General features: G+C 35.0%; 1 protein-coding gene across 3 annotated transcripts in view; it reads left to right on the top strand.

Annotated features, from left to right (window-relative positions):
- Positions 1-22,145, top strand: part of LOC145693400 (putative multidrug resistance-associated protein lethal(2)03659) — a 309,144-nt gene that overhangs the window by 226,635 nt on the left and 60,364 nt on the right. For all 3 annotated transcript variants that reach the window (XM_081769366.1, XM_081769367.1, XM_081769368.1), the window contains exons 13-16: positions 2,731-2,913; positions 5,873-6,075; positions 12,886-13,130; positions 19,960-20,039. In XM_081769366.1, the coding sequence (XP_081625492.1) occupies positions 2,731-2,913; positions 5,873-6,075; positions 12,886-13,130; positions 19,960-20,039 (711 nt within the window). The remainder of the gene's footprint in view (positions 1-2,730; positions 2,914-5,872; positions 6,076-12,885; positions 13,131-19,959; positions 20,040-22,145) is intronic.

Consider the following 22,145-nt stretch of genomic DNA (forward strand, 5'->3'; position numbering starts at 1 on the left):
AACTAAATACATGGAACTGCGTCGAGATCGGAATACAGCAAATTGTGGATACTTTAAAATATTAAATAATACTTTTGATAACGTGGATAGTTTCAAATATCTAGGATCAATATTAACAGAGGAAAATTATATTCACCAGGAAATTAAATGTCGTCTAAAAGCAGGGAATTTGTGTTACTATTCGGTTCAAACTCTCTTGTCGTCGCGAATTCTGTCGAGGAATTTGAAACTTAAAATATACAAAACGATAATCATGCCTGTTGTTCTGTATGGTTGAGAAACATGGTCACTTACTCTGATGGGAAGAACATAGACTGAAAGTATTTGAGAACAAGGTCCTGAGACGAATATTCGGACCCAAGAGTAACGTGAATGGGGAATTTCGGAAACTTCCTAACGAGGAACTACATAATTTATGTGGTTTACCCAACATTGTTAGGGTCGTCAAAGCTAGGAGGCTTAGGTGGGCGGGTCATGTAGCTAGAATGGAAGAAAGTAGAAACGCTTTTAAAGTCTTGACTGGAAGACCAATCGGAAAACGACCATTAGGAAGACCTAGGCACAGATGGGAGGACAATATTAAGATGGATCTACAAAGTAGAAACTGGAATACAAAGTAGAAACTAGATGCAGTTAGCTAAGGATAGAAGTCAGTGGAGAGCTTTTGTGAACGCGGCATTGAACCTGCGGGTTTCATAGGCCATAGAGTTAGTTTAGTTAGTTATACTTTTAACTCTACACAACCGCTTTAATTAGTACATTATTACAGTTCTGACTGTTTAAAAATAATTTTAAACAATGGAAAACTTTTTATTAAATGAAAAGTCACATGTATGAATCCGTAAGTTAACATGTGAAATATTAATCTAGATAATTTATTTTTATTTATAGCAATTAGCGGAAGGTATGATTCTGTTCTACTGTTCACAAGAACCTCGACTGCCTAGCAGAAACAAACAAAGCCCTAAATCCATACGAGCTCCCTTTAGATCTGGAGATAATTTTTCCTGCATTTTTGATGGATTTTCATACACAAACGAGCACGAACGATTGACTAACGAATGATTCAATTTTCATTATTTGTGCTTGGGGTCGGGGGCCAGCATGAATTTGGCCCCCTACCAATTTTTTTGCTTAAATCTCCAGAACCAATAAAGCACAAACGATGGAGTTCCGTCCACAAACGAGCACAAATGATGCACTAACCAATGGCTCTAATCTTATCGTTTGTGCTCCGAATTAGAGGAGCAAGTTTATGCATCTAATGGAATGGAATTGTGAGTAGGGGACGACATAGTTCTATTATCCTCAAAACCTTTACAGTATATTAATTGTATTGAATGAAAATGAATTAAATTTCTAGTTTAACGTTCCATTATTATGCATAGAGTGTAAGAGAGATAATTATGAGAATGAATGAAATAGTGAATTGAAATAACTGGGAGGAAACGGGGAACTCTGAGAAAACCTATGCACACGATGTTTGACAACTGGAAAGTTTACTTGGATCGAACCAGGATCTCTACGCACCAGAGATGAGCGTTCTATTACTGAGCCACCACAACCCTGTATCAATTTTTATTTAGCTACACAATGCGACATATACTATAAAATTTGTTGATCTTAAACAGATGTAACATTAATTTGTATTTCCATTACTTATTTTAGTGCTGTATCACCGGACCAAATTCAATACCGAAAAAAGTACCAAAATGTACTGCATTCGGTAATACAAGGATTCATTAAGTTACGTTAGATTACGTTAGATTATGCGCAGTCGTTCTTTCAGAAGAAATGTTCTGGAGGGGCACCCTTAGTATTCTGGGGGGCACTGCTCGTACTATTCTATTTATTATTATATCATAGACGTATTATTTGGTCTCCTCCGGGGGACACTCTCAGAGCTCCGGGGAGGCAGTTCCCCCCCAAAAAAAACATGTCTGGAACAAACACTGATTAGGCGTACAGATTTACTATACGGATCCATAGGGCAAGTAGGAGTAGGAGTAGGAGTAGAAAAGGGTTAGAAACACTACAGGGGTTGGTTGGGTTCTGTTCTCGACATGAAATGGGCAAATTAAATACTTGTCCAAATTTTTGTGAACATTTTACAAATCTATGTCACAGCCTTCACGTACACGGACCAGAGCCATTTCGACACTGCCTTTCGCGCCACTATATAACAACAATTGTACCTCTCCTCGAAATACTCCATCCGCCCCTACATAGAGTGCCGCTTACAACATCAAAAACAACCAATAAATACAACCACTTTCTTAACTTTTACTATTCCCCTTACCTGACTTTCACTCATTCTTCTTCCCAAACTTAAATAAATTCTCCGATTGACTGGGTAAATTTCTTAAAATTGGTCCGGCGATACAGCACCTAACCCCTTATTTGTTCTATGTGAACAATTTCAGACATACCTAGTTCATTTTCCACACGAGATATTTCTTCTTTCTTTGGAGGAGGGCAGTCCTCATGTTATGGCGCCAAAGCCTCCCGTATATATAGTAATACCAGGTACAAACATTAACAAATATTCAAGGGATATCCCCGGGTCACGTGTCACTATACCATAGATGTTCATAAATCATTCATTGGAAACCAGGAGCATGTATAAGTTGTAAGAAAAAAATCACAGTTAAGGAATTACATTTACGTGAATCTGTTATGAAATATACTTTGAAATACACTTATTTCGCTTTCTCTTCCCTGAATTTGTAGGGGAAAATAGCAGCCCAAGGAACATACAAAGATCTGAAGAATCAGAATGTCAATTTCGCAGACATACTTCCGCATAGTTTGCGAGGACAACGAACATTGACGAGTAAAAGCCGAACTTCAAGTCCGTCAAAGAAGGAAGATAATTTTAGCTTAAGTACTCTGCAACTAGCTGTCCACAGAAAGGTAGTTACTAGTTTATTTGGGTATTTGTAAGAAATATTTAGTGTAAAAAAAAAGCCAAAATATGTGAAAGACTGAAAAACTTACTCTAGAGTAAAACATAAAGCTGGTGTACGAAAATAGGAATACGACAGGGCTTGAAAAATTTTGCTTGGAAATGCAAGCCAGCCAAAAACTAATAGCCAGACCATTTTGCAGTCACAGCCTTTATACAAAAATATAAATATTTTTTTTTGTTTATTGGCATATCTCATATAAATAATAAAAAAAGAGTGACATCATCCTATTTATTCTTAAATTCACTTTTTTGATTGACCGGACTTTACTGTAAAAATGTAAAAAAATGCTCCTCACTGGCGAGCAGGAGAGTGGATTTTTCAAGCCCTATACTTATATATATGTTGTACTATGTAGGAAGCTAATGCAACTAGCACATATTTCCTATGCATAATAACTTTTAATTGGTAATGGATCTAATAGATAATGATAATATCGGAATTATATGCATAGAGTTTTAATATTTATCAGTAAAATGAGTAAATGGAAAGCAATGGAAATCAGGAAGTAATGTCAGGAACCGAGAAAATTAGTCGAGTTCCGTTTGTTTTCCAGTGCCTACTGTAAATTTTGCATACAGTAGGGTGGGGTGAAAAATTAGAAGTGTTTCACATCGACTTCTAATACTTGCGAAAAGTTGCCTTTGGTGGTAGTGAGCAAAATTTGTCAATTATCGGTTTATATCTTAAGGGTGTTCTACTGTCACAAAGTTTTGTTATTATTTTTTTTAACCTTAATTTCATGGTTGTATTATAGAAAACAATGTTTTAAACTAATTGTATTACTTGTATTTTAATAGTAATAGACATTTATCTATTAAGAATATATCAAAATTTTCCCCCGAAAAAAAATGCGCGATGTAAGTTAGCACTTTGAGGCGGTGCTGAACCTTTTTCTCGTAAAAAAAAAAAAAAGAAAAGAAAAAGAAACTAGCGAAAAATTGTGAAATTTTAAACGGTTTTATTTCAGGGGAACACTTAACATAAATAAATCAGAATTTGAGCAAAATTCTACATAAAAATGTGAAACCGGAAATATATTATATGAAAGAATGCATATATATATATATATATATATATATATATATATATATATATATATATATATATATATTAGGGTGTTGCTTATTTAGGTTAATTTCAAATGTTAAATCTTCTCAAATGTCAGCGACGGTAGGCTCTTTGCAAGTATCAAACAGCTTTTTCCATGCAAAAGAAACAATATTTAAACTTGTCATTGTGAACTGATAACACTGAATCAGTCACGTTTTTGGATATTCCAAAAATGAGATTATTTAGCGTTCCCTTGCTTTTACTTTCAATCCAACTAAGGGAATGTCTTTCCCAACATTCTTATTGCTTATAATGTCAGAAACACTGCCGAAACTTTCCTATAGCTAAAACTTTGATCTACTAAAAACATTCGCTATTTCACAAATGCGTCACCCACCTCGCTTTCTAAAAGTTCAAGACTGTCTGAAGTGTCCACACAATCCATGGAGCCCTGGTTAAGCTGGTGAGGGAGACATCACTGGCTGTATGTGGACTAGAAGCAAGGACGTTTCAACTGTGCGAGTCTAGAAGCATGCAAGATACTGCTATCCTCTGAAACCAAAAAGGACTACAAATCATCTGTATAACTCCAACTGTTATATCTTAAGTTTTGTAATGTTTAAATTATGTAGGTGTACATTTTATAGTATAATATCAGAATTTTCATATTATTATTTGTATATTTTAATTTCTTTTACCTAAAATGTTTCAGGTTTTACATTTTTATATTAGATTTTGTGCAAATTTAGATTGATTCGTGTAAAGTATTCACTTGAAATAGAACCGTTTTGAATTTGGCAATTTTTCGGTCTATTACAGAAAAGATGCGGCAGCCCCGCAAAATCCTGCTGTATACCTCTCAATTTTGGGGGTATTTAATGTGTTCTTGATAAATAAATGTCTCTGAGCAGTATAACACAGGTATTAGTTAATAGCATAGTTTTCCATAATATAACCATAAGATTAATGTGAAAAATAGCAAAACTTGCGACATCAGTGCCCCTTGAAGATATTAATCGATATTTGTCAAATTTTGTACAGGAACTTTTGGAAGCTATTACAAGACGTTGTGAAATTCTTTTAATTTTCACCCCACACAAGTATATAGTTCACGATGGAGTGTCATGCAATACTTGGTCGCTATCTGGTTCTACCATAAATTCTGTCTATAGAAACACTTCTGACTTCGTACGAAAATTTTGATATGCTGCGTTACCTAACTACGCAGTAGTCGCTTTAGTATATAAGCAACTAGAACGAAACCGAGAGTGTTCTGTGTTTCAGTTCCAGTACCTAAATAAACGTTCTAATTAGGCATGCTTCGGGAAGAAAACCGAGACATATTTCGATATATTGGTTCTGTTCACAAAGCAGAAACAATAATTCGATGTGTTTTCAAAATAGCAGCAAAACACATCTGAACAGCTTCATTTGCGAACATCGTTCCTGTAACACAACGTTGAGCAACTGTGAAATAATAACTCGAGAGAGCCACCGACAGTGGTTTTGATAGAAAACCTATTTCTCTTTTCTCTGTAAATTCGCGTCTACTTCAATATGGGTTTCAGTTTAAAACCAGAATTGATTTTCTCGGAAAATTGGTTGCCGTTAAGAGTTTGAAATAATTTTTATCAGATAATTTCTTTAGATTCTGCATCCTGAATCTTTCATCTGGACGGAACTGAGTGGAACTCATTTACATTTATTGGTTTCGTTACCACCATTAACAAGTTTAACAGCAATCCATGTACGTTTATACTGATTTACAAGGTTTTATTAAAGCATGTTCTAAAATAAAAATGCAAATGTTAGTTTTATTTCTTTAAAACTATCTTTTGTCATTTTTCTCTTAGGCAACCAATATATCTGTAAGTCTGACAGTGATGCCGGAAGAGATTAAAATTCAACAGTTGAAGTTTTGTTGTTCGTACGAACTGTCGTCTTACATTAAAATTTTTGGAGCAGGAGCATGTTCATTTGTACTCTTTGTTCTTGGTGTTGAGTTAATTTTAGCTCACACCCTTGCAAGCGGAAGTGATTATTTCTTGATATATTGGTAAGGTAGATTCTTACTTTGTGGTTATTAACAAGGTTACAAGATTGAAATAGTATAATATAAATAAGTAAATAAATATTTACCTAGACTCAAAGGTAAAAAAAAAAAAAAAAAACTTCTTCCAGTACAACATAGTCACGATGTTATTACTTCACTTATAAAACAATAGAAACAAAGGTGAATAGATTTAAATGTCAATAATACTGTATTCCAGATCATTTGAAAAATTGTTTATGACAGGAATGGCATTATATTTCATATTCTAACATTCAGTTAGCATCAAAGGAGAATGATTTGAGGCAGTGCGGATGAGTTTCAATGGTTCAGATCTTACTTTAGGCCAGGCCTGCCCAGGAATTGGCTCCCGGAGCCGAAGCGTGAGCGACAACGAGTGGAGATAAGAACAGGTGAGCACAGGTGTTGGTAGCTCCGCCCCTTCCACTGCATCCGATAAGTGTTGCCAACCACACATGATGGTAAAAAACCTACGGCCAAGCCTGGTCACAAATTCGCACGATGTTGAAGCATTGAGCAGTCGCAAGCGTGAAATGTGCAGGTGTGCTCTCCCCCTCCCCATTTCGAAAGCAGTGACGCGAAAACACTGCAGGAAATAAAATTGGTACGTTTTTTGATTCAGGAAGACGCATGATAGAGGTTACAGTTAGCGTTGAAGTAACTAACAAATGAAAAAGAAAGAAAGAAACTAATATTAAGCATGTCAGCTTACAGACGTAAAAACGACTGCAAAAATCGAAAACGAATTGTTTCAGGCCTTTTTTAGCTTGCTTACACAATTCGTGACATTGTATTACATTAGCACTCGGTCTGTAACTTGTCACTCGCTTCATGTTTGCTAAGTTGTGAACGCCTTTCGTTGCTAGATTGATAGCAGAACGACGGGAGGTTGAAAATAATAATAATAATAATAATAATAATAATAATAATAATAATAATAATAATAATAATGCGTATTATTATTATTATTATTATTATTATTAGTAGTAGTAGTATTCGGACCAAAGGCGGATGTAAATGGGGATTGGAGGAAATTCATAACGAGGAATTGCATAGTTTATACCGCTCACTTAACATTGTTAGGGTCATTAAGTGTAGAAGGCTCAGGTGGCCATTCCGTGTAGCCAGAATGGAAGAAATTAGAAACGCTTTCATAATTTTAACTGAAAACCCAATTGGAAGAAGACCACTAGGAAGACCTAGACGTAGATGGGAAGACAATATTAAGATGGATCTTGCAGAAATAAGAGTACAGAGTAGAAACTGGATCCAGTTGGCTAAGGACAGAAGTTAGTGGAAATATGTTGTAAACGCCGCATTGAACCTTCGGGTTCCATAGGCCATAGAGTTAGTTAGATATTATTATCTAAAAGAAATGTTCAAATGTTGTTAAGAGACAATTACACAGAAGAACTGAGTTCCGACCAAACACTAATTTGCCGGAAGGAAATTCCAGTGCAGTCCAGCCCACTTTAAGCGTTATCCGTGCAATCCACGTTTCATGTTCAAGACATTGGGAATAATTGTTCGTATCATTCAGTTGGAACGTTCCCTTCCAAGTTTACGCTGTTACAGTAGGCCTACAACATCGTGACTTTCAAAACCAGTCAGTAACTATCGAAGAAAGACAAGCGTGTAGCTTCAGTCGTTGATATGATTTAACATTCTTTTTCACTTTTAACAAGCTACCGGCAAGCAACCAGCCAGGGACAATATATTTTTCCTTATTAAAAAGACACTTTTTGTTAAAAAAAAAAAAAAAAAAAACTAATGGTACCCACTAATGGTCACTCTTAAAAATGGAAAATCTGTTTGGCTCTCTTAATATTTTGTTTGATTCTTTGCGATCAAAGTAACATTAAAAGTGGAAAAAATGAAATGAAATCTTTGGGTTTTACGTCCCACGGTTATACCGGTTAGGCTAAAGGAGACGGTGATGATGAGTAATGAATGAAATGATAGAACGAAGAAAGTGGGAGGAAATGGGAGAACCCCGAGAAAACCCACGCACACGGTGTTTGTCCACCGCAAAGTTCACTTGGCGGGGGCTGGGATCGAACCCGGGACCCCAAGCACCAGATGTGAACGTTCTACCACTGAGCCACCGCGGCCCCACTTTAAAAGTGGAGTAAGAAATACTATTCTTCCTATTGATAGTGGCTTCTAATCTCCACAACCAACCCCTTGCTAAGCCTATTCGTACACACAAACATGCATAAGCTAATTTTCTGGAGATAATACTTAGATAATTACAAACAAGTGCTACAGTATTTTTTTTTTCGTATCAACAGATTATCTGTTTTCCTAAAAAGCGAAACAACATACCCACACTCGGATTAATTGAGTTGATTTTAGTTTAGCGTCCCTTTCAGCAGCGAGGCTATATGAGACGTGGACCTACTGATTAACGTGGAATCCGAACCACATGAGCTCCCGCCGGGAATCGAACCCGGGTCTCCCACGCCAAAGGCGCGTAACACTCGGATTAAGAACTTGATTATATATATATATATATATATATATATATATATATATATATATATATATATATATATATATATATATATATATATATATATATATATATATATATATATATTGAAAACTGGTTTTCCATTGGGCAAACTGGCAAATTTTTATAAATGTAAGCGATGGTTTGGTTCCACCACATCCTTCTTTAACAAAAGGAAAGAAAAAAGAAGAAAAGGAACGTACATAGTTTATCATTTGATTGCTGTTACCAGTTTGTGTTGTCTATAGTTAACGGTTACCACATTGTAAAAAACACTATACACTAAATGGCAATCAGTTACTATACATACTTTTTTTTTTATTTGGTAAGCTAGTGATTACCGCCAAGGTTGACAACACTTCCGCTCCTCTAAGGACAAAACCCGAAGATTCACGAAGCACGAACAAGGGTATTTGCTCGTAGAATGCTCGTGAGCGTTCACGAGGAGAGTTTCCACTATCTGCTCGCCGTGGCCAGGGCTGCTTTAGGCCATAGATCTACGTCTCACATAGCCCAAGATGCTCGATGGGACATTAAACTCTAATCCAACTAAATACTTTTTGTGTTTCTGCACGTTTTAGTTTAAAATACCAAGATTATGCTCTGAGTCTCTACTGAGTGAAAATGGTTGAATAGGAGACCCGGGTTCGATTCCCGGCGGGAGCTCATGTGGTTCGGATTCCACGTTTATCAGTAGTCCTCGTCTCATATAGCCTCGCTGCTGAAAAAAAGGGACGCTAAACTAAAATCAACTCAAAATGGTTGAATGAAGAAAGTGGGACAAACAAGAAAATCTAAGAAAACGCAAGCACACAATATTTGTCTACCATAAAGCCTATTTCACAAGAACTGGGATCGAAGAGATAAGTACTTTACCACCGAGCCATCGTGGTCTACTTTTTACTTTTCGTTTGATGATTCTCGACCAATTTTCTTCGTTGTTAACGTTTAAGGGATGAAGCGGTTTTAGTTTTCTTTTACTTTTCTTTGGGTTTATTTATTTATTATTAACGTGAGTGAATAGCAAAGGTATGGATATTAGTTTTTAACCATAATCAGAGCATGGATTACTTACCTTGACTTTTCTCACCGAAAACAGTGATTGACTCTTATTAACATGTGTTTCTGTTTTCTCAAAATATTGGAATAATTTGTAAATGTAATATACAGATTATTGTTGATTTCGGTTTAGAATCATGTTATTGCCACACTACGTACATGAGGTGTATTTTTCCTAACTACAAAGGTTGAAATCTGCATGATTTTTCCTTGGAATCATTCTGATTTTCTTGCGATTTAATTTTCGATAAACCATATAAGTGAAAGATTTTTTGATTGACTCATTGGTTAAAGAGTTAATGGGACATAAGAGAAAGATAACGAAAACCCAACGGGATTCACAAGGGCTTCTGTGTTCTGCAAAGACGTTTTCTGGGTGTTTATTTCCGCTGTTGCCTGTGTATGTAAAGGCCGACGTCATATCGTTTAAAATATGGCATTTCACAGTGTCTTTTTCTTTCTCGAATTTCTCTCCACAGATGTCAATAATGACACTATACTGGAAGGTGAAATCCACAAGTTGCAATTTTCTCAAAAACGGTTGCTGCAATTTAAAATGAGAAAAGTCATAATTGACTCCATGGTGTGATCTCACACGGTAAGATCATGAAGTGGCAGTTTACCAACAGGATGATTTTGTAATCAATTTTCACAAAACTAGATCTGTTAATTTTGTTCTTTTTTCATAAATACCCAGTAGAATGCATTTACTAATACCCAATGGAAATCCATAGATATGATCCAATGTTGGTATACTTTTTGCTGATGATGCATGTCTTTGAGATAGGAATGATATGCCGCACTTGCTTATAGATTTTTAGTTCTCTTAGCAAGATGATGCCTTTTCTTTTTTTTAAACCGAAGCTCGGCTACTGATCAGGTACTCACACGTACTCGATAACACTTATGTCTGGAGAAGTAGCAGATCAGGATACATGAAGTATATCGGCAGAGCAGCGATGGTTAATCTGGCGGTATAGGACATATGCTATCATAACCTAGAAAGTTGGGTCTCGCAAAATGTCGAGGATAGGTCTGAGAACGGTGTTGGCGAGGCCACAAAGTAGGACATGTTAGTAACAATCCTGTGAATAAAGATCAGAAGTGAGTGGTGTGTATTTGCTTCAGAGCCAAATTGCTTATTTATTCCGCGGATTATGCACCATACTGTTTCCAGCCACTCTGTGTATGTGCTCTTTCAGTTCATCCTTACCTGTCTATTAAGGTTTTGTTGTTTATTTATACGTAGATTTATCGAAGCTTAAGACTGATCCTATCGATTATCATTTCCGAAACTGATTTTCAATACATGTTAATAATCATTTTTCCCATACTAGCAGGAAAAAAAGATTATTATCTTTACTTTTACTGTTGATTAGATTACTTCATCTCACTCTTATTTTCTTGTGTCAGCTGTTTATTCTCTTTATTTCGTCCATCACAATGTTTTCTTGTTCCACTGTTATCTTTAGCTCAGCTTTTTAAATTTGCTTTAACTTAATGATTTTTTTTTCTAATTTTCTATGCTGAAAATAATATTTGCTTCTGGTTCAATTTTTTAAAACTATATACGTGTATTTCAAACCTATATGATAAACGAAAACTTGTAATAGCATATTTATTATTAAGTGTTACAAAGGACACTAAAGTATTACAATCATCATAACTTTGGAGGCCTCTGCGACAGTAGGCAGTGACTACAGTCGTAAGTGAGATCAACAGGGCAATAGACATTGAAAGTACCTTAGTGTTAAATACTATGATCATGGTATAACACATTTCGAACAAATGGGAACAAAGTTACAAGAAATTGAAATTTTGACTTGTTTCGAAACACTTTATTTCGAATAATTACTTAGATAAATATCACATCCAATTGCTTAGCTTGTTTTGAAAATACACAAATATAGTAATGAAGTTTACAGCAGTGTGATAACTCAAAATATTCCGGAGATATGACAAACATGGGTAGAGATTGCTACGTTGCTTAAAATGATGTATTTGTGTTGAATTTTAGAACGATTGTTGTTTCATTTGCTTATAACATTAAATAATTTTCTTTTGAAGTTGTAATCACAAGTTCTCGCAATAACATAATTTTGAACAGTATTGCAAACTTTACCGATGTTTATCATATCTCTTGAAGGACTTGAGACATCAAATTTGCTGTACTTGCAGTTGATGTTACGACTATTGAAAACCCATCTACATGAATGGCTATTGTACTTACATAAGCAATTTTTAAATATAGAAGATTAAAGAAAACTCGAATTTTTAATTCTTTGAAACTTTGTTCCTCTTTATTCGAGATTTATATGATGACAGTATTTAGTACTAAGGTAATTTGGAAGTACAATGCCCTGTCCATCTCACTTACATTATTATTGCTGTAGAGGTCTCTGCAGTGTGGATGCTTGTGACACTGCAGTGTATTTAGTTTTCAAGGCTGAAGTAATGTATGTGAACTGACACTGTAAGTTTCTGATTGATATGTAGAATTGAAATATGTGGTAATCTCACGTAACTTAGATTGAAAGAAAAGTACAATTGACTTGGTAATACAATTTATTTGATGATATAGCAAAGTATGTCAAACATCGTCCCCTTGTTAATATACAAACTTTCATCTTTTTGAACGGATATGTTACTATACGAGTAACAAGGGTGTTTCAAGGTAAATAGCTCAAGTGGTATAATTGTAAAATAAATGCGAATTAGGGGAAATCTTATCCATCGAGTCTATTTAGTTAAATTATTTGGTAATCGTGAACTACAAAGATTTTTCTTCAAAGAAAATATATTATTCTATATGGAAAAGTAAGAACTTTCTTCATTTTTTCCTTTGTAAAATTCATAAAATTACTTTTTACGTTCCTTATCTAATCCTTTTTGTAATTATTAACTTTCAAGCATACGTTGAATATTACCTTTCGCCATTATTTTTATGTAAACTTCATTTTTACTTCATTAACTTCATTTTTATGGTAAGTAGAGTATAGTTACTGTTTGCTGTTATAAAGAATAATAAGAAATGTATTTCAACACTCACAATATATATTAAAATGGATCTTACCACACACTATCAACATGAAATTATTAGTTAGTATGTACTGTATTTGTTAAAGTCATGTGTTTTCAGATTAAAACGAATTTGACAATAATAGTCATATTACAGTAGAATGGAAATTGCTATTACTAACACATTATCTTATTTTCTCCTTCAGGGTGGATGATAATATCGCATCAAGCAAACGCAACATGCCTGCACACTCAGAGCTGTTGATGTTCTATAAGATGAACACAAACGCTAGTATCTACATCTTATTGATTGTTGGTGGGACTATTGTTGCATTGCTGCAGAGTATTTCGTACTTTTTCGTCGCAAAAAGAGCATCTATAAATTTGCATGCACTTATGTTGAAAAACGTTTTGGGGGCAGATCTTAAATTTTTTGATTTCAATTCCTCAGGTAAAAATGGACAAGAAACTTTCTCTGATTTCCTCAATTACTTTTCACTTAAAACTTCTCTTTGTGTTATTGAAGATACATTTAATCTACATTTGTAGGTTACAACGACTTATCAAAATGATAGTCGTAAACCTGGTTCGTTTGCTGAGGTAAAAATTTGAAGTGGTAGTATTTCTTTGACATTAAAAATATTAGCTTCGATATTTAAATACCATTAATCTCACCTTTTTAATAAAACTGACAACGTCTATAACCGATGTTAAACTGGTTTATTATTTGATATAACTTATAATATCCTTTTCTTAAAACTGTTAAGTACACAAACTCACTGACTAGGTAATCTTAAAACATGTCCATAGCAACAACTATCCCATAATAATCACTTACATATATTAAAAACATTCTTCTTTTGTTAATATGAAATGAACATTCTACTAAGTATAGTGCATATGTATGAGTACTTTCTGCCCAAGGTACAGGTAAATATTACACAAACCAAAGTATTTTGTTGTATAAAATGTCGCTCGACAAAGGGACTGAATATAAAAGTCATGAGTAGGCTTGGCTTTTATCTTCAAGAACCACTGGTCCGTTTACATTAGTGTTGTTTACATCACATATGTCCATCATATTTTGATCGCACCTTGTATATCTATTCATTATATTTCACATATACATATATATATAAATACATTCATAACAATTCTTTCATTTCATCAATATTTATCTTTAATTACATTAATTATATTTATTTCATTATATTATTATTACATTTTCTTATTAAAAATATCGTCGCTTATTTAATTAATCGATGAAAGGTACGATTTCAAAGAATGTAAAGGACAAACGTGGGTTACAAATAATATTAATCTTTAAGGGCGCATTAAATAACAAATAAGTCAGATGTTGCATTTAAAGGTATACATCGTAGCACTAAGATGTTATAATAAAGAAGAATTTCATTCAAGGTAGTCGTTGAATAATTGATTTTATAGAATGGATCTTATTCTTAACATAATCTTTGACAATTAAGTTTTCAACACAAATCAATCTAATATAAATAATCTTTGCTTTTAATTAATTATAAATCGAATTATAATTCCTCATATATTAAAAACATTTGAAAATTATCATTGATTAATGAGAATTAAAGAGAATTAAATTGAATAAAAATCATTTGAAAATCAATTTTCCAGTCTACTTAAAACTCTATTTAAGCATTTCAAGTATTTTTAAGAATCGTTTTCATTATTGATATTAACACATAAACTTTAAAATGAAAATTTACAAGAATCTACAACTAACATGAATTTAACCTAATTTCAGTAACGGTAATCAGGTTACATTCGAACTTGCATACGGTTCTAATAAAGTGCACTGTACTGCGCTATCATGATTAGGTTCTATATTATGTTGTACATGTCTTTCATCGTGATTTTGATTTTGATATGAAGTGCCATCTCTTGATCTCCAATTACGTCTATCCACGTAGTTCGCTGCATTTCTGGAATTTCGCTCAGTACTTCGATTATTTTTATATCTACTGCTGTTGAGTGATCTGACATCATAATTACCATGACTAGTTAGGTTAGGCGGATTCCCTACATAATATTGCTTATTTTGCTCATTTGGATTGCTAGAGTATACTCGGCTTAGGTTAGGTTTCGGATTATTCATACTTCGGATATCTAAATTCCGAACAGGCACCAAATGATCTGAATTATTCTTTTTACCTATTCCTGATTGTGGATTCATGGCATGGTATTGAGTTTCGTAGCATTGGACAAGCATCAATAAATGGCTGAAACTCATACACTGTGTGGAAAATAAGATCTGTTGCAATTTAAATGGAAGCAAATTTCGAATCGATGCTATTATTCTCGATTCCGATTGCAAAGGATTAACAACCTTTAATTCGTTGTAGACATTTACAACAAACTCTACAACAGATTTGTGCAATCGAGGATTGAAGTGTTGATTTCTAAGGGTGGCATCTCTATTTGCCAGCAAAAAGTCATTTTCATAATTTGCGATCAATGCCGCTTTGAATTCCTCATATGTACTAATGTGATCACGTATTGCCTTAAACCATAAGGAACAAGGTGGGAGTAATACATGGGGTATTAATTTCATATATTGTGATCGATCGATAGACATTATATTGCATTCGTCTTGGAATTTCTCTAAGAAAGAAGTAGCATTCTCATTACACTTACCACTGAATTTGCTCATAGCTCGAATTTCACTCATCTTAACACTTAATTTTACCTTCTTTTTCTCATTCCTTGTTCTTGTTGAGTGATAGTTCCTATCCGTGACATGCTGTGTCGTCACACCATCTATGTTTCGCTCATCAGTACTCTTCGGACAACTTTCTTCTAGTATAATATCTTCATCAGACCCCGGCGAAGGCGAGTTCATCTCTGGTGAGTGGGGAAACTCAAAGCGATCACTACCCAGGTTATTACGGTAAATGTTGTCTTTAGCCTGTAACGTTCTAATCTCTTCCTGAATAGTAGCTAACAACTGTGTATTTACACGTATGTTATTAGAGTTGTTGCTGACCTGGATCTTTTGCTGTTTAATGGAAGATTCTATTACTTCTAAATCTTTTTTTACAGCACAGATTTCTTGATTTTGGTGATTGTGCTTTTCTTGACAATCATCGGATATCCTTTTTAACTTTTCCTCGAACTGTGAGGATATGTCGTTCACCACCTGGACAATTGTCTGTTTCGTTTCATCTGATTTCTGTTCTATCCGTCTACTTAATTCTTCATATTGCTTATTAGATTCGTCGAACTTTTGGTCCATTCGTCTACTTAATTCTTCATTTTGCTTGTTAGCTTGGTCAAACTTCTGTTCCATTTCGTCAAACTTCTGTTCCATTCGTCTGCTTAATTCTTCATTTTGCTTGTTGGCTTCGTCAAACTTCAGTTCTATCTTCTGTTCCATGGTCTTGTTAGCTTCGTCAAACTTCTGTTCCATTCGTCTACTTAATTCTTCATTTTGCTTGTTTATCTCGGTAGACATCTGCCTGAATTGTCGCTGTAAAGCTAACAAGAGTCGATCCTCTGATGACAAACCTGGTGTTACACTAGTTTCACCTTGGTCACTAGTATTTGATTCCTGCTGCATTGCTTCGTTCTCCATTTTTCTTATGATTACTTTACCACTTCGCAATATGGTTAAGTTCTTATTCATTAACTGTAGTATAAAAGTAAATTCAACCTTACTCTTCTTCTTCGGGAACTGAATTTACAAAGTCCCGGGTGAGGTAAACCAAATTTTTACAACGACTTATCAAAATGATAGTCGTAAACCTGGTTCGTTTGCTGAGGTAAAAATTTGAAGTGGTAGTATTTCTTTGACATTAAAAATATTAGCTTCGATATTTAAATACCATTAATCTCACCTTTTTAATAAAACTGACAACGTCTATAACCGATGTTAAACTGGTTTATTATTTGATATAACTTATAATATCCTTTTCTTAAAACTGTTAAGTACACAAACTCACTGACTAGGTAATCTTAAAACATGTCCATAGCAACAACTATCCCATAATAATCACTTACATATATTAAAAACATTCTTCTTTTGTTAATATGAAATGAACATTCTACTAAGTATAGTGCATATGTATGAGTACTTTCTGCCCAAGGTACAGGTAAATATTACACAAACCAAAGTATTTTGTTGTAAGGTATAGATTGAAAGATACAGATACAGATTGAAGAAGCAACTTCAATCGGTTTATTTTTTGAAGCAAACGTGAACAGGCTTCTGCAGTTCGACTAAACCGGAAATTGTTTATTATCTATCTGCCTATTCGACATAATTTTAATGAATCGAACGCGATTTTAAGGAAACTTGGCAAATATACTTCATTTCTCTAACTCTAGGACATAGACCTATTAATGATAGAAGGAAAGATGAGAGTAAAGAGAGAAGTAAGATGAAGAACACAACTGATCAATGAATTAAGAAATAGAAGAAAATATTGAGAGTTAAAAGGGAAAGCTGAGAATAGAGAAACATTTAAAGGCGCAAAGCTAAGAAACAAAAGTCAACTACAGACAGAATACTTAATAATAATAATAATAATAATAATAACAACAACAACAACAACAACAATAATAATAATAATAATAATAATAATAATAATAATGTACCAACAAGTCCTAATGTTATTATAATATTGTAACTATCTCCTTCTATAAAGGTAACCAAGAAAGTTCTGTCGCTCTTTGTCGAGGTCTATGTTCAATTGGCTCTTATCCAATCAGTTGAATGCAAATAGAGATAATGCGAAGGTCAGTTGTTGGTGTGGGTATATCCAACATAATACCTGGTTGTGGCAGTTCAGTTACACCGTGAACGTGCATAAGGACAGAGGGAACATGGGACCTCCACAGAGCGTCATAAGGTCATGTATGCTGTAAGAGTTCAAACTGAGGTCAAACGCCGCTGCAGCGAGCTGAAGATATGCCAGGCCTTTGGTGAGGGTTCGTGACTATGCAGACAGTTGGTTGAAGCGGTGGTTTACCAAGTTTAAGGCCGGTGACGGAACACTCGAAGACGCACCACGTGCCGGAAGACCAACACATGTACTAAATGAAGATCTTGAGGCAACAATTGAGGCGAAAAGTGACCAAACATGTGAGAAACTGGGACTACAATTTAGTGTGAGTGGAGAAAACCATTCTACAGCATCTCCGTCAACTTGGGAGCACTATGGGTCACACATGATTTGACTCCGGGCCAGAAGGCAACACAAGCAGACACCTGTGTTTGCTTGCTGTCTCGTCTGAAGAAGGAGTCATTTCTGGACAGGGTGTTGACATGTGATAAGAAGTGGGTCCTGCACGAAGTTCCACGGCGCCGTCATCATTGGTTAGCATCCCATGAACTGGTTCCACAACAGCCGAAACCAGCACTGCACCAGAAGAAGATCGTCTTGTGTGTTTGGTGGATTATTCGTGGCATCGTGCATCGGGAACTGCTACCAGCTGGTCAGAGCATCAACGCAACTGTGGGCATGCAGCAGTTGGGCTGCATTAAAAAAACTCAAAATTCTGGAGCCAGCACTACTGAACCGAAACGGGTCCTCTTATTACAGGACAACGCTAAGTCCCACGTCGCTAGGATAACCCGGGACACCATTGGGTAGTAAACACTATGCGCCCGCCATACTCTCCGGACATTGCACCGTCTGATCATCATTTGTTCCATTCTTTGAACAATCATCTTAGAGGACGCCAGTTGAAATCCCTAGTAGAGGTGCAAACTGCACTTGATATTCTTCGCTTCACGACCCACCAAGTTCTACCACGATGGAATCCATGGCCTTCAATAACGTTGGGAGAAGATCGTCGATGCTGATAGGGACTATTTTTGATCTTCCAGGTACGTCTTAGGCAGGGACGTAGTGTCCATTAAGGCTATAAGGCTTAGCCTATCCATTTATTTATACATCAACCTAAAATGTTGCTTTTGGACATTGATACAATGAATTTTATTAAAATGGATTTATTTTATAATACGCTGTTTAATCATCTAGCGATTTGAAGCGAAGCTTCTGCAAGAACTCATTGAAGGCTATCGGCGGCTAGCCTTCCGCTTCTCTCATGGAATTAGGAGAATGGGGCGGTGACAATCACTTTCCCGCCACCCTCAGCAGACGAAAACTTCTTGAGCTATACACAAGTTCATGATAAAAGCGAAAGTGGACGAATGTTGACGAAAGGCTAGCCTTTCGGTTGTTTGACGAGACAAAAGCGATAGGATGCGGTCTTGTAAGAAAGTATAGAACAGAGACTATGGAAAAATTAGAAGCTCACATTCAGTAACGAGTTTTGACCAAGAAAAAAAGAGAGAGAGAGAGAGACAGAGAGAATAAAAATGTTATGGTATTATGAATAGTATTAATAGATCGGGGACCTTATTGCGTACTGGTTTGCGTTATCACAGCGTAAAATTTACATTTTAGTTTTCGATAATTGGCATAGCAGTTATAATTGCTTGTTGTATTTTTTGCGTTGCGTTGCTATACGCAAGTTTTTCGAAGATCGATACTGAAGGAGATCTCAGATGAGATATAGTTTCTTTCTTTTTTCATACTTTCAATCTAAAAATAGCTTTTTCTGTAAAAATCACCAGTTGACTGTGAGCTACTGCTCCACTGTTTTCCATTAGTATGCTGATATGTGTTGTTGTGGGTGAAGTGCGTTTATGATTTGGGGAAGTTACACTTAAGATCGTCCTATAGCTATCCGTTTTTATTTGTTTCTTTGAAACAGTAATACAGTGTATGTGTGATATGCGAGTATCGCATATGTAAGGAAATCGTATGTGTAAGGGAAATATGAAGCAGAACCACTCTTATACTTTTTCTTGCATTGTATGAAAAATATATTGCATGAATTAGCATTTTTCTATCAAGCATTACAGCGTAGTCAGAACACTAAGACGTGATCGTTTAAATAAGGGCGGGATAATTTTTTTGGAGGGGGTAACACATTCACTTTACACTCATATATACATACATCAAAAATTGCAAGTTTCAGGGGATTGGGCCCCTCCTAGCCACCCTCTAGCTAGGAATCTAGTTTCAGCCTACCCATTTCAAAACTTCACGCTACGTTACTGGTCTTAAGTGACATATCGATGTTCGAAGGCGGTACGTGAAAAAGCGACAGTACTTTCTTGGTTACCTTTATAAATGAAATTATCAAATAAGCAAACACGAACACTATAAATAAGAATGCGAATATTTAGGTTCTGTATTTTTGCTAAGAACATTAATTCATCCAATACATTCTTACAGATGTTCTTGCAAGAAATTTTTCTGAAGATTTACATAAGATCGATTTTGAGATTCCCAGAATTTTCCTTACAGCAACAGAGGTAAGTTGAAAAGGGTGCACAAATTATAGTTTTCTTTTAATAATCGGCATTTCAATTTGAATAATTCCAAAAATTTTTAGAAGAATACAAAGTGGTGAATCTTATTGGACAAAGTGTTGTTTTGTTAGGATGCTATTTTTAGGAGCTAGGTTATTTAATGCTGTAAAGTGTTGGAAAGATTTTTTTTTTTAAATGAAAATCGTTGTTCAATAAAGTTGTGTAGAGCATAGCTTTCTCTTATTTAGTCAATGAAAACAAGTCTTAATCCATTTAGATGTTAAGGAAAATTAATGAAATACAAGCAGTTCCGTATTCTAGAGTTTCATTCATATACATTCATACTCATTCATATAGCCTCAAATAGAAGTTAGATGTTTATGATATGAAATGCACAGTTTTGCTGTATATAGCCTCTGAATAATAGATATATTGTTTTTATCTCCAAGTACGATAATTAATATAAAGTTTTAGATACTTTATATCGTTCCTAACATATTGGCGTTGTTTTACCAAGCTCGGACCTAAGCCCTCTATACACATTAATGATGGTTCCCTCTTTTGTATTTGAAATTTTTAATGCGAATTTAGGTCGTGTTCAAACGCTTAACGAAGACTTTGGTTACTTATATATTTTATTAGAGTTATCACAAGAACGTAAATTATCAAGTTTTATTTCAGTTATTTGACTTCAACTTTATGACGAAGAGCTAAGTCTATTGGTGTATCTTACACTCCGAAAAAGGATTTGATGAACTTAAATCGTTGATGTAAGCCTTATGCAGACCATATCAACAAAACTGTGATGCGCTACAAATTTCATCTGCTGCATAAATAGAACAATCAGGATTAAGCATTTCATGCTAATGCTAAGAAATCTTACTGTAACTTTGAAATTTGCTTGAATCACGCACTGCGAGACCAGCTTGTCCCTGGCATTCGGAACGATACAACGCGAAGGCAGTTACAGTGAAAAATTAACTTTTCAACGGGCAATTGAATTTGCAAATGCGGTAGACGGACATCTAATTATCGATTTTTAAGCCTAACAGATTCCAATCACAGGAGATGTGCCTGAAACAGGTAACGTTAAAGCCATCTTGCATGCAGATCGAAGAGTTCCACTTCAGGGTAATTATTTAATTCAAAATGTAATAATTGAAACCAATAATTACCTCAATTCAAGTAAAAAAAAATATATAAGAAAGCCCATCCCAGGGGCTAGCGTCTAATCTGGAGTTAGCGCTGTTTAAAATGTTATAAACCTGAACATTTTGAACAGGTGTGTGTTACAACAGATTGAGGAAAGAAAAATTCAATTTTTTTACAAATGGCAGCAAAAAATACCTACAAGATAATGGTTAAAGTAATGTAGTGGAGGGAAGTACTTTACATTATTTAGTAAATATTGATCAGTTGGATACCATCCACCAAGAGTATATTTTGAAAAGTACCCCTTCAAAGTCACCAGGCCTTGTAGAAATTGTGAAGTAGGGAAGAAATTGTGAAGTTTAAGACTACGGGCGACAGGATGTACTACAGACAAGACCTAGAATCTTAATAAATAAGAATTGGAATTCCTTTAAGAGGAAATAGGACACTGTTGAGTTCTGACTGACTCACAGAACACTAATTATGAACATAATATAGAGAAGAAGAGTAAGTATAGATAATAAAATAAGGCTAGTGAAAAATAGACATAGGATAGGAGGAAGACAAAACCCTGACAAAATTCTTGCATTCAATGGTGTTTACTCGTGTACAGCGGGCCACAGAAATTCTTGAGGTACAAAATCCGTGAGATAGGCAACCCAACTAACGCCTGCTCCAAGATTAATTACGCCTGGTAGTAGCTAGCACAGCAGCGTGAAATTGCCCCAACTGTTAAATGCACAAATCGTAAAGAGTATTTTCGTGCAGAAGTGGAGCAAAACGCTGGCTAACGAAATGACAAAAGGGAGTATTTGGATACTTGTACTCACAGTATTTCTTGTTTGTATGATGCACACCTAAAACTATATACAGCCAATAGAAACAATATACGAATATCAGAGGCGCTGATGAGAAGATAACAATCGGGGGACTTAGTTAATCTTATAAGTAACTCAA

The sequence above is a fragment of the Thermobia domestica genome, chromosome 8 (genome assembly GCF_964235325.1).
Source record: "Thermobia domestica chromosome 8, izTheDome1.hap1.1, whole genome shotgun sequence".
NCBI classification, from domain to species: domain Eukaryota; kingdom Metazoa; phylum Arthropoda; class Insecta; order Zygentoma; family Lepismatidae; genus Thermobia; species Thermobia domestica.